The sequence below is a fragment of the Mixophyes fleayi genome, chromosome 2 (genome assembly GCF_038048845.1).
Source record: "Mixophyes fleayi isolate aMixFle1 chromosome 2, aMixFle1.hap1, whole genome shotgun sequence".
NCBI lineage: Eukaryota > Metazoa > Chordata > Amphibia > Anura > Limnodynastidae > Mixophyes > Mixophyes fleayi.
The window spans coordinates 273,156,239-273,170,045 of NC_134403.1; the positions used below are offsets into that span (position 1 = coordinate 273,156,239).

General features: G+C 37.8%; 1 protein-coding gene across 2 annotated transcripts in view; it reads left to right on the forward strand.

Moving 5' to 3' along the window:
- CAMK1G (calcium/calmodulin dependent protein kinase IG) overlaps nt 1-13,807 on the forward strand; it is an 88,493-nt gene that overhangs the window by 72,876 nt on the left and 1,810 nt on the right. For both annotated transcript variants that reach the window (XM_075196219.1, XM_075196218.1), the window contains exons 4-13: nt 835-963; nt 1,809-1,883; nt 2,733-2,871; nt 4,324-4,447; nt 4,832-4,907; nt 6,023-6,135; nt 6,431-6,509; nt 7,462-7,549; nt 8,845-9,992; nt 13,429-13,555. In XM_075196219.1, coding sequence (XP_075052320.1) covers nt 835-963; nt 1,809-1,883; nt 2,733-2,871; nt 4,324-4,447; nt 4,832-4,907; nt 6,023-6,135; nt 6,431-6,509; nt 7,462-7,549; nt 8,845-9,992; nt 13,429-13,519 — 2,062 coding nt within the window. In that variant the 3' untranslated portion in view covers nt 13,520-13,555. The remainder of the gene's footprint in view (nt 1-834; nt 964-1,808; nt 1,884-2,732; nt 2,872-4,323; nt 4,448-4,831; nt 4,908-6,022; nt 6,136-6,430; nt 6,510-7,461; nt 7,550-8,844; nt 9,993-13,428; nt 13,556-13,807) is intronic.

Sequence of the window (13,807 nt, forward strand, 5' to 3'; positions counted from 1 at the left end):
CATAGCATTGGAGTTGTTGAATGGGAGGGAAGGGGAGGAGTTAAGAGGGAAATCTAGTGCTTCAGAAGCATTAGGCACGCACCCAGGACGTGACAACACCAACATCATGACACGGCCACACCCCTATCATCACTTGCCTAATTAGGAAGTCCTGTTGAAGAGTGCTATGGTTAAGAAACATATAAAAGTCTCTGCTGTAACAGACACAGCAGACACCAACAATGAAAGTGTCCCAGACTGTCTATGATTTATTTAAAATAAACTAATGACCTTTCTATACCAATCATTAAATAATACACTATCTACATAAATGTTTATCGACAAATTTACCACATGTTTAATATCTAAATCACTTTCATGCAAATATTTGTATATATCAATACAGTAAAGTTGCATTGACCAGGGTTAGAGCACTTAGTTGTCTTTATCTTCATTTCCTACTTTTCCACTATGTCACCAGTTTTCAAGTTGGTAGCGCATCTTGCAGCCAATCAAGTCATCAGAATCCTCACAGCAGCACACGATACTTCCGGTGGTAATCTAAAACGGTACTTTATGAGTTGAGTGTGCTGATCATGTGGGAGGCAGTGTCCTTTCCACTCATGTGATTATATTAATGACGACAGAAATGCAGGTGACAGGAACAGTATAATGAGTGAGCATGGGAATGGAGGAAAGCATAAAGCTACAGACTGACAGTTAGATGGTAATAAGGAGCTGGATGCCCAACAGCACAAAATAGTGATGTGAGGGTCTGTCAAACTAATGTGGAGGATTGCAGTGTCAAATGCACTTCAAAGTTCATACAGCTGACTTGTTTTTCGTTTCTTGCAGAGGGGCCTTCTCAGAGGTTTACCTAGTAAAGCACAGATCTACTGGACAACACTTTGCCCTGAAGTGTATCAAGAAAGTAAACAGTTCAAGAGATCGGAGCTTGGAGAATGAAATTGCTGTGCTAAAAAAGTAAGACTTTCCTATATGCATGTTTATGTATTATACTGATTTAATGTTTTTGCAGACAATTGACATTGATGTTTAGCCATCTTTTGTTTGTTTAGTAAGTAAAGGCAACCAGTGTATCTTAATCTGTTGCAGAACTTTAACTCCAGACATTTGCCAACCTAACTTTTGTAAAGGGTAACATTATCTCCAGTAAATCTTGGTCATTAAAAAGAGAAATGTATTGACTACAAATGTTGTAAATCAGTTTTCCAGTTTGAGCATTCTACTTCAAAATAACCCACAATACACTGCGTGTGTTCAAAAAATAAATAGTCAGGATTTATAAAATTTTGACTAGACTAGATGGAAAATCTAGCCAATAGAACAATTTTCGCCCTGGCTAGCCTTGGAATGCCCAAATAGCATGTGATGTGGATAAACCACAAATAAAAACTAAGGAAATATTAGGATAACAGAGCTAAAAGCATAGTGATCAATAGAGCATCATTTTTTGTGTGTTTATGGCAGTCCCATGTATTTCAGCACTATCCATGTTGACAACACATATGGGGCGACATAGGATCCATAGTCATATTTTATTTGCAGTTTTCCAAACAGTAGAGGATACAAGTAGATTCTGAAAATTAATTCATCTGGATAAGCTCTTACATTTACTTGTGTACAACGTTATTTTAAATAATTGAAGTTATTTTTTTTTCACCTCTAGTTGAATATATCCTTGATCTATTGTCAGAAATTCATGACAAATTGATTTTCTCTCACGTGTACAATACACTCACCTTATTCATTTCTACTTTGTGCTAAATCAAACAAGCTGAACAAATGTTTTGTCCTGTTCTCTTCAGGATTAAGCACGATAACATTGTGACACTTGAAGATGTCTACGAGAGCTCTTCACACTTCTACCTCGTCATGCAGCTGTAAGTGGTGTGGTGACATGAACTGGGGAAATAATTGTTTCATGTTTCAGAACTCACTACAAATGTTCGGGACATATAAAAATGCTTGATGAATCCCAGCTTAATGTAAATATTCTTAGTTATTATAAGTTCCTGGAAGATTTGTGTGTGTTTCTGTGTAGGTTTTTGTGTATGTTTGTGAATATTGTACATGCCTCAGTGATGTCAGGGGTTCCTAGTGAATTGCTAAGCTATAATCTTATGAATATTGGTTAAGCCCAATCAAATTACCTTCTCTGCTGTGTCCAGGGGGTTGCATTAAAATTGATAGCACTGAATATTATGTTTGATACTTCTGAGAACAAATATTCAATTACTTTGCAAGTAGTGAAAATTCTATTTGCCATTGGCAATCAGATCAACAGCTGTGAGGATTTAAGACCCACAATACAGTACTTAGAGGTAGTCCATTTTCTGTCCAAAACTAAATATGTATTAAAACAAGTAATATACTGTACATTGCAAAGATAATGTATCCCATTTAGCTTTTAGTGCACACGATACCACACCAATATGCACCAAATCATGGACCAAATCCACATTTTGGTTGGTCCACACCCGCTTTCCTGTAGACCATGACCCATCTAGTCACCAAAAACTGGGACTGTCAAAGGGAAATTGGGAGTTTTGGCAGGTATGCCATATTCTGTACATTACATACAGAATCCTGATGCATTGACAATCATAGGTGGGTATTGCTGTAGATTCCATTGGCACATAGGTGACACATAAACATGTGGGAGAAACTTGTGATTACAGCATAATGTATACTAATGTAATTTACTTATAGCATATAATTGTGTCCTGTAGGGTATCCGGAGGAGAACTATTTGATCGTATATTGGAACGTGGAGTGTACACTGAGAAAGATGCCAGCAATGTAATACGTCAGGTTCTTTCAGCTGTTCAATATCTCCATGACAACGGAATTGTCCACAGGGACTTAAAGGTAAAAAGATGTAAAAATTATCTTTATAGTCACAGAACTATATGCTATTGAATACTGCTACATCCACGCAGTCTAAACTTGCTTAATATGAATTCAATAGACATACCTTAAGTGGGTTGTCCAAATGCCCAAAACACCTCCATTAGTATAACTTGTACCCCCCATGGTAAATATGGGGTTCCCCCTCTCCCCCTTCCCTCAAACACCAACTTAACTTGAATCCGGGAATCCAATTGCGCCATAGCCTACATTGCTGGAGAGCTCAGAGGATTGTCATACTGGGCAGTGAGCTGCTCCTGCCTTTAAGTAACTGTGGGTTTCTGGTAAAAGGTCCCCCTGTTTGTTACATAGAAGGGGGAGACGATTATATTACGGATGGACTGTCCGAAAGAGCACAACCTATTTAAATGAAGAGGTTGCAAGTTTATCAAGCTACATATTTGTAGAAAGCTACTGTAGGTCCTTAATACACTTTTAGAGTCTGACGTACAGTTGGATGCAATTTACATTTAAATTGTAAGGGTAAATTGCATCCCGTAATTTGCATAGGTCCGTGCAACTTTGAATACTATGCAAATTGTACAGACACACCTCTTTATCTGCCTTACGGGCCACTTGAGTGTATCAGTCCCAGCGGCCCAAAAGGCAGATAAATTATTAAATAAATGTCCCCCAGCCCCCAACCAAAGAGTATAACCGACCTTAGTACTGGCAGTCTAGGCTGGTAGTAGCAAAATCAGGGGTACAAGTAAATGTGGAGTCCCCCAATTTTACTATTATTAGCATTAGGCCAGTCAGGACTGGTGGCACTATGGCAAGAAAACCCGCAGAGTGAGGTCCCCCTGCCATAATGACAAACCAGCCCTAGGCTCTAGGGAGATGATAGCACTAGGGTCCTACCCACTCCCCTGGCTGGGTGTGGGGTAATAACAATATAGTCATTGTTAATATGAATTTTATCCCTGGTGCACTACAGGTCCCAGCATGCTCAGGCTGCCTTTAATTGTTTTAGCCAAAAGCGTTTTTTTCTGATTTTTCACTTATGTTTCTCCATAAAAAAAATAACAGTGCTACAGATGTTCATGTATATGACAAACATGTGAAGTGAAAATTACATTATAATGACTACACCTGCAATAACATAAACACAAACACAAACAAGGCTGTTTTAGTTTAGTGCCACAATTCAGATTTTTGTGTGTCTCATGCAAACGCAATGATATGGTGGGTGGTTTATTAACTGCTACAGATACATACTGCAAAGGAGAATGTGAGACAATGATACCGCAGCTGCCTTGCCCTACATCATCCTAATTAGTACAACAATCACCTACATTTTTATAGATACAAAGTATAATATGTGAGAGGACAATCTGATCAGCTAAAAAATATTTTATTTCAACACCGTTTACACTGTAGGGATTACACTTTCTAAACTTTTGTGACTTGCAGCCAGAAAACCTTCTTTACCTCACTCCTGATGAAAACGCCAAGATTATGATAACTGATTTTGGGCTTTCAAAAATGGAGGAAACCGGGATCATGTCCACTGCCTGTGGCACTCCAGGATATGTTGGTGAGCATAATATTTCTTTTTAAAGGATGTTTTAAAGCACAATCATGTTGATAAATAAACACTCAAAACTACACCATTCATGTGGCTCCAACATATTTTATGTATATCAGTTTTAAATGTAATGTAATACAAAATACAAAATCAAGACTACATTGTTACACCTTACGTCAAAAAGGGTGAAATGATAAAACAGGTCTCCTGCATCATAAATATTCTAAATCTGTTATATCTACACACCTAGACAATGGATGCTCTTTATCTCTGATTAAATTTTCTGTTCCTGTAAGTTTTAGAAAAGTTTTTTAGCTATGCATTTGTTTCAGATGAAGGACTGGTCATGTGATCTATGTTCTAATATAAGATTTGTCCATGTTCTTTTTCTAGCTCCAGAAGTCCTTGCACAAAAGCCATATAGTAAAGCAGTGGACTGCTGGTCTATTGGAGTCATAACCTACATTCTGTAAGTACTCTGTTGACATCTGAAAGAATTTGCATGTGGGTTAGATATTCTGTTTTTTTCATTTTTCATTTTAAAACAAGCAAAATGAAGGTCATTCAATGACTTAGGATTTAGGCAAAGTCTGACAATGCGAGGGTAATGACACCCAGTCACACTACCAAATTGATGAACAACACAAGATCTGTGGCCAAATTGATCACAAGCATGGATAGAGAAGATGTACAGATGTGATTGTTTGTCGGTTGGGCCCAGTGTCCGGATTTTAAGGGGTCCCTTTATTTTCATTAACTTTGACACGCACATAGTGATGCAATCTCCAGCCAAATGGAAAAACAAACCTGCCCAATCAAATACGATTGACTTGTGACTAGCACAGCTGTCATTACACTATGATTCCTGGCTGACAATCACAAATTATGATATTGATAGATTAATAATTACTATGTTTTATGGCCAGTTTAAGGATTCCAGGAGGTAAATATATCCAGCTGCCAGTTTCCGGCAGGTTTGAAAAGTGGAAACGTTGCCTATAGCAACCAATCGGATTCTGGTTACCATTTATTTAGTACATTCTACAAAATGATAGCTAGAATTTGATTGGTTATTATCGGCAAAATCTCCACTTTTCAAACCCGCTGGAAACTTAGCTTGATACATTTACTCCCAGATGTCATAGAGTACAAACTTCTTTACCTTGAAGCAAAGGTCGCTGACTGACTTCTCTCTTCAACCTATCCACTTCCATCCAATACAATGGCTCTGCATATTTTCTTGTTCTTTTTAAGTATGTGTCACTAATGTATGCAGTTTTTGCTTTGTTCCTCTTGCATACCTGTGTTTAAGCAATTCAGTAGTGGTAGTGACCAGTGCAACGTGAGCACTAAAACATTCATAACACACAATTAACAGAGCTATGTGCACGTTTATGAATGCCAGTCTGCTTCAGAATGCAGTGAGATGAAGAAGAGAGTGAATGACACTACTCCTGGAGGTGGGAAAATTAGTAGGAGAGGGAGAAGGTATGAATGATGGCAGTAGTAGATTAATCAGAGAGGGATCTGTGCCTCTATGTGAAACAAGGTTCATACATCTAACTAATTTCTATTTTCACTTAGGCTTTGCGGATACCCCCCATTCTATGAGGAAACGGAATCTAAACTCTTTGAGAAAATTAGAGACGGCACATATGAATTTGAATCCCCATTTTGGGATGATATTTCCAAATCTGGTATGTATATATTTTATCATATTTACTGTCTCTTTCACTTTAAGGTTGAATAATTCAATTTATAGAGCAATTATGGTGAGATTTTCTTTATTCACTCGTGAAAACAAAGCATGTGTACACCTAAGTAGTGAAATATTCAGCATCTGGAACACACCCAATCTATTACATTTATTGGGTAAATAAATACGCCATTCTCCACCAACAATCTGGTTGTCTATGAGTGACATTTTTATCAGTCTGTAAACTGGGTTAAATCTTCATTATATTAACCATAATCTTATATCTCATCTTCCAGCAAAAGATTTTATAAGCTGTCTGTTGGAAAAAGATCCCAAGAAACGGTATAACTGCGAAAGGGCCCTCAAGCATCCATGGTAAGATTTTGATTCCCTGATCCCACTGGCAGAGCAACATGATTTTATTGTGAAATTGGTTTAACAACATGAACAGCTGTTAACAGAGAAAAGAGTGGCACTTCTCATATCAATGCTACATATCTATTCTAAGTGCCATATTAAAAAAAACCCTGCTCTGCCAGACCAGAAATAAATTAGTCTATAAATGCAGTCTAGCAATTTAGAAACATCTCAGTATTATAGTCGTGTCTAATAATTATGATCATCTAATTAGTGTTTGGCAGTGGGAATTAAAAACAGTTAATAAATGGTTTTCTTGTAAACTGCTTTCCAAAAATGTTTTGCGTGTTAATTTGCCTGTTGACATAGATAGCACTGGGTGTGCAAGTTTTTTTTTGTCCAAGCACAGACATAAAGTTATTCTTATGGCTTATTAACTTAATTTACATGCATATATCTTTCCATTCTCTATGCTATTATAAAGAGGTCATTTACTACCTTGTACTTGATTTAGTCTCAATTCTTCAAGCATACATTAATGTCTGAGAAAGACATAGTTCAGGGGCGCACCCAGGATTTTTAAGGGGGGGGTTAAAAAAAATTATATAGAGAGCTGGTGCATGCGCAGCAGCTCCATTTCGGCGGCACTGCACTGAACGGCTGTCAAAGAAACGTCCGCGGCAGTGCTGTATTGTAGTGCAATACAGCACTGCCGCGGATGCTTCTTTGGCAGCGCCATGGCTGCTGTATAGTACAGTGTCGCTATGTAGGAGCACTGCTGTTCGCGGAGGGGATTCATGTGAAATGTTGATCTTACAAATCAGAGAACCAGAATCCCCCTCTGCGTGCGCCCCTGTAGTGGGATAGTAGACTGTAGAGATGTATCAATCTCTGTAAGCCATGACCCATTTCCTAAACAGCCTGACAGGGCAAGCAGGGTGTTACATAAAAATATTTTCATCCTCTGCAGGATTGCAGGAAATACGGCATCTCATAGGGACATCTACCGCTCTGTGAGCATCCAAATCAAGAAGAACTTTGCTAAAAGCAAATGGAGGGTGAGTTGATGCAACTCTTAAGTGAACTTTACTTGCAAATATTGCATATATCTGTAGCCTAACCTATTAAAAAAAAAATATTATACACTAGTCTTTGAAGGTTGAGGTGAGCTGACTTTCCTATGAGTGAAGGGGTGACATGGGAACATCTTTAAGTCATTTGCTGCCACTTGGAAGGTATTAGAAAGCCAGGGCAGAGGGACAACATTCTGGCTAGGTGAGCCTTAAACCCTAAGATTATGTAGCCCATATTAGCACCAGTTTACTGCATAATATTTAACATGAAATAGTTTCTTAATTCTAACCTTGGTAGATATAAAAAAAATAATGTTAAAAAAGATGTTTATTCTGGTTGAATCACATTATTTAAAGCAATCATCGCAGAGAATGGGGCTGTACTTAGCCAAAGAGTGATTTGGCCTGAGGAATCCATGAGCCTTTATACATAATGGGCCTCATTTCATCATCAGCTATTTATATAGCGCAACTAGTTCCGCAGCGCTGTACAGAGAATTCACTCACATCAGCGCCTGCCCCATTGGAGCTTACAGTCTAAATTCTTAAACATACACACAAACAGACCGAGAGTGACTAAGGTCAATTTAATAGCAGCCAATTAACCTACGAACTTTTTTGTGAGTGTGGGAGGAAACCTGAGCACCTGGAGGAAACCCATGCAAACACAGGGCGAACATACAAACTCAAAAAAGGCCATGGTCAGGAATCGAACTCATGACCCCAGTGCTGGTAGGCAGAAGTGATATCCACTAAGCCAGTGTGCTTCCCATTTGAAGTTACGAGCAAAGCAAAAAAAAAGGATTAGCAAGATCCACGTACACTGCCAACCCATCTGCCAGCACATATTAAATTTGTTTCCCTCCTAGTAATTCAGCATTGTTTTGCCAACATGCACATTTGCTCTTTGTTTTGCTTTGCTCCAAACTCTAAATGAATTCCAATGTATTTTTCCATAGCATTAACAACTCATCAGTGAATAGAAATTAGTGGGTCTAGTCTATCTTGTTGTCTGTTGTTGACAGCAATATTCATTGAAATGCAGATTGGCTTTGCCAGTTAGTATTACTTAGTAGTTACTAAACTATGGGAGTCAGGGATGGGTTTGGAAAAATTAATTAATGTGAAATGTGGATCTTGTTAATCAGAGAACAGTAACAATGATTTTGAAGCGCTAAATGGTTACCCGAATTGCATATTGTACACACAAGATGTCTTACTCATATTTTAAAAAAATAGAGTACTATATTATACATAATAGACATTTATATCTCTTGCAGCAAGCATTTAATGCAGCAACAGTAGTTTATCACATGAAAAAAATGCATATGCACAACAATCAGAACAGCTCTGGATCTGGATCCGAGGTAAATATTCGAATACCTACCATCAAAGTGTCTGATGCCACAAGACCATCTACCCCCAACACCAGCAGCACAGAGGAAGAAAACACAAATGAAAATGATAACTTGCCATTACACATATCCAGCAAAATGTGTGGAGCTTTTGTTGAAACTAACCCTGGTATAAAAAAAGCAACAATGAAGCAACCTTGTGCTACTCTCCTGAAAGATACCAGTCCAATGAATCAAAGCCACCATCAAACGGAGCAAAGTACTGAGTCTTATATGAATTCAACTGGCCAAAAACCAACTGAAGGGCAACTTGTTCTCAAGCCAAGTCAAGCAGTCCAGAATAATCCTTCAAGTTTTAGGAAATCACTCAAGAGCGTAACTCAGAATATTGCTACACAAACCAGCCCTGTGCACAATATCCCTGCTGAGTTAAATCAAACATGCACCATGAAGGATGGACACTCGCAAACAAACCCTAAGACACAGACCAGTCATGCTTCCAAGGCTAGCACTGTGAGTAAACCAACGCAAGTTGACACAAATCTGAAGGAGGTTCGGCAACATAACCTGAAACCTAAAAACATTTCTCAATCTCTTGATCTTCCCTCGCCACCAGTTCAAAAAATTGAAGGACATAGAAATTCATTACAAAAAACACCTTCTACCAATACTTCTTCCAAAAACTCAATATCACCAACTACTTTTAAAGCAAACACCGTCCAAAAGCCTGCTCCACAACTAGGTCTAAATCTACCTTCTCAGAAAACCTCTGAACAAGAAGCCAGTTCTTCAAAGACTCCTTCCAAGAAAGTCAATACCCAATCTTCTGTTCAAGAACATACAACCAAGAAGTACAGCACACCAGAGAAGTCAAACTTGGATTACAATATCTTGTGCATGGAGATCCCTCAGTGCAGACCCTTAGACTTATCAAACAGTACTGTTAAGAATGATAAGATTTCAGTTCCCACTAGCCTATTTGTGGCTGCTGGACATTCAGGGGAAACTTATGAGAAAGGAAAACCAATTTCCTGCTCGGAAACTACCGTGACAAAGAAAGGTCACAAGAAACAGTAAGTCATTCAACATAATTTGCCAAATTACCATGATAGAGCTTTATATATACATAACCCACCAATACTAAACATTTTATATTAAACTTGCTCCTATCTCTAGCAGAGTGGCTAGAGTCAATGCTAAGAACCTGTACCATTTGGAAGGAACTCCTCTCCAGAAGCCTCGTAATTGCTCATTCTCCGGTGACGGCTGGCAATAGAATTTTGAATTTCTTTACTGCTACTCTGGTGCCATCTAATGAGAACTTTCAATCCAAAATGTATCAGCAGCAGAGAAATCCAAAATGACCCAAAATGATCAGAGAATGGACACCTTTGGTTCTGCTAGTTGGGGATAGGTGTCTCTATTATTAAATATTTGATATGGGTGGAAATATCCTTTTTATGCTTTAGCTCAAACAATATCCATGTTTCCCATAGTAAAAGCATTTTCTAAAAACTCTTTACATGACTGCCATAAAATACTTTTTTTTAACTATCCAACAAATCACTGGGCATCATTTATGCTGTGCACAGCAATGGTACTGCCATGCACCATCAAGCTCACATGTTTACCAGGCAGGATGGTGGGGTTTGTGGAGAGGCGGACGTTGGCACTGGCTGATGGCAGAGTAATGGCGTCTCTTGAAAAGGACAAAGTACGTACACCAATGCACCTAGTTTTGTAGCGCAGTTTAAAAAAGTTTTCATTTTGCAGAGCGTGATTAATAAAATGAGATAAAGGGGTGGTAAGGACACATTTTTTGGGTGTTCCATTTTAGCACAAGCTATGAGACACTTTTCATTTAATGGGGCACATTTCATCTTTTAAGCGGGGAAGCTTAAGGTACACTTTGCCCAATGTATTCAAAAACAAAAAAATGTGCCACATATAATAAAGACAGCCCCATGTCCTCTCACTATCATAATTAATTTAAGCTATAATTGTGACTAAACCAAGCATTATTTTGGATGAACGCAGAAAGGGGTGAATCTAAAGCAATAGAAGTTTGGATTTTTGATGGGACATTTACACTTGTGCACAAAGCTCCTTTTCCCATTGCACCTTGATGTACAGAGGGTAGACTGTCTATGTGCACCAAGGCAAAACCAAGGCGCACATGAGGTTCAAAGTGAGATCGGTTATTTGTGCACATGTAGCAAAATATTTTAACCCTAAATTTAAAAAAAAGGTAATTCTCATAAGTTTTACAAGGAATTCCAAAATAATTAAAAACACAGACAAAGATGACAAAAGTATTAACCAAGAGAGCCCTGTAGATCTTTTATGAACTAATACTGTGATGCTGTTTGCATCTATTCTACTGCATTTTATGCTGGGTTTTATGGATTGTTCTAGAATTCATGCAGCAATATGACACCTTATGCCGGATGTACATATACTTGTTCAGGCAATTGAGAGGACCTGGCTGGATTATAGTATTCCTTAGGGATAGGCAAAATAATTTGACAGAGCATGTGCAAAAATGAGACTTATTTTTATCAGGATTGAATACCTTAATAAGATAATATGGGTAGGATTGTACACTTATTTCATTGGGAAACCTGGACACCTCTTAGTTGCATAGTAATTTGAAAGCACGTTAATAGCTGCCCATAAATGTAATGTAAAAATGCAATTATAAACTCAATGTAGAAACTTAGGACACTTGAAAGATAACCAGTTCCCCTTGGTACATGCTAGGTGTTGTAAAATAGGCACAGATGAATGTAGGAAAACTCACTGCTCTCTGCATTGTATCATACACATTTCACTCTTTTATTCTATATGAAATATTCATCTTGCTTGTAAAAATGATATTAAGTTATTAACAGCACACTTTCTCTTACATTATTGTTTCTAAATCATCTGATCTGTACTAATATTCACTGAAGTAAAGCTGCTTAACGTAGTCATAGAAACTGTCTCTTTCAAAGTTATATCCAGACAGTCATTTATTCTCACATTCTAAAATTGCTCTGTACAATAAATTAGTCTGTACCTCTACCTGCCGTATCTGAGCGCCCTTACAATCCCGTTAAAATGAATGGAGAGCTGTTTCAGGAGGTTGTCTAAGCATCAAAATACTTCAAATATGCTTAAACAAAGTCCATCTGGATGTACCCAATCTTTCACAGATTAGCATCACAGATCACCACTAGTTATTATGTAATGACAATAAGGGTTAGTATTATTTTAGGGTGTAATTAGTACCTACATAGAGCCTGATTTTGAGCTAGGAGCAAAGCAAAGAAAAGGAGCAAATTTGCACCTTGGTAAAACCATGTTGCATTAGAGGGGGAGGTAAATTTAAAATGTGGGGACAGATTTATAGTTGGGATACAGCATGTCATAGATCAACATTAATTTAATAAAATAAATCCATTTGTACCCTCAACATTGTAACATGGTTTGTCCAGGTGCAAATTTGCTCCTTTTCTTTGCTTTGCAAAACCAGGCCCATAGTCTTCATTTTCAGAGAATAAACTGAGGTTACTTAAACTCATTAAATTTAAGTGACAATGAAGAACAAAGAATAAAAAGATTGAAAATAAACCCACAGATATACCACATTTAAATAGCCATGAATATCAGTCATGAATGTTATCACTCAGCTGTAAGATGCATAACTGAAGGTCAGAGTGTATTTAATAATGTGCTGTAACATCATCCAGCTATACAATTACTGCTGGAATATAGAAATTCTCTCTGGAATGGAGATATGCTCAATACAAAAGTCCTTTTCAATAAATAAGCCTTCAACAAGCATTTGAACAAATGCTCCCTTTTCAAGCTGAGTTTCAGGGACAGATAGTGGATGACAGTGATGTAACATTTATTAGAACCATACAGCTAACCAGGATAACCACATCATGTCCATAGACAAAGCAATATATATATATATCCACACAAACATGAATACTTGCGGTAAACGAACCTGCTGAAACTTACCACACACCACAAGTTTCCTGATAAATATTAAGGACTGAACAAATTCCAGGAGCATCCAGTCTCCAAAATCTACTGAAGTTGCCTTGTTTAGCTGCTCTAAGAGATGCACTACAAAACAAGTATCTTGGGTGCAACTTTATGCAACCCATGGTAGTGGTGGTGTTATTGCTGTCTATAGAAAATATATGCCTATGAATAGCCTGAATTTTCAAGAACTGGTTGTTAGTGTCTGACTGATGTCAATCATTGCTCACAACCAGGATAACTTTGTCAATTCTAAACACAGATACTTTACATACATAGCAATAACTGATAGACATAGGGTCATTCAGTTTCTAAACCAGAAAAAGACAGTAACAAACATCACACAATCACACATCACACATCATTAAGCATAAACAGGAGTTCTTGGGGTTATCCTGGCAGATAATAAACTAATGTATATTGTGCTTTCTTTAATACAAAATTCCTTGTACTTATGCTTTGGTTGTCACTCTGCAGGCCTTTCATGAACGGCATTACAGCTCCAGTGAAAGCCACAAACTACACGCACTGCGGCAGTGGACAGACAGGGGTCTGCTCAATCATGTGACCAGCATGACAGTGCATTGACTCACTACATTTCATTGTAAGTTGAGCCGGTTTATGTGCAAAGTCAAAGCCAATCACAAGCTTTTATACTCATGTACAGTAATTGACAGTTTTTGGCCTACTGACAGTATGTTGCATTGTTGTTTATTTATTTTTATTTCAACCCAATACCAACAAGTGCTATTTTAAACAAATATTTGGACAGTTTATGATATTTACAGATGAACTGTATTCAAGCAGAGAGAAGTTCTTGCCAGTTATTGATCTTATTTCGACAGTAAGGCATGAA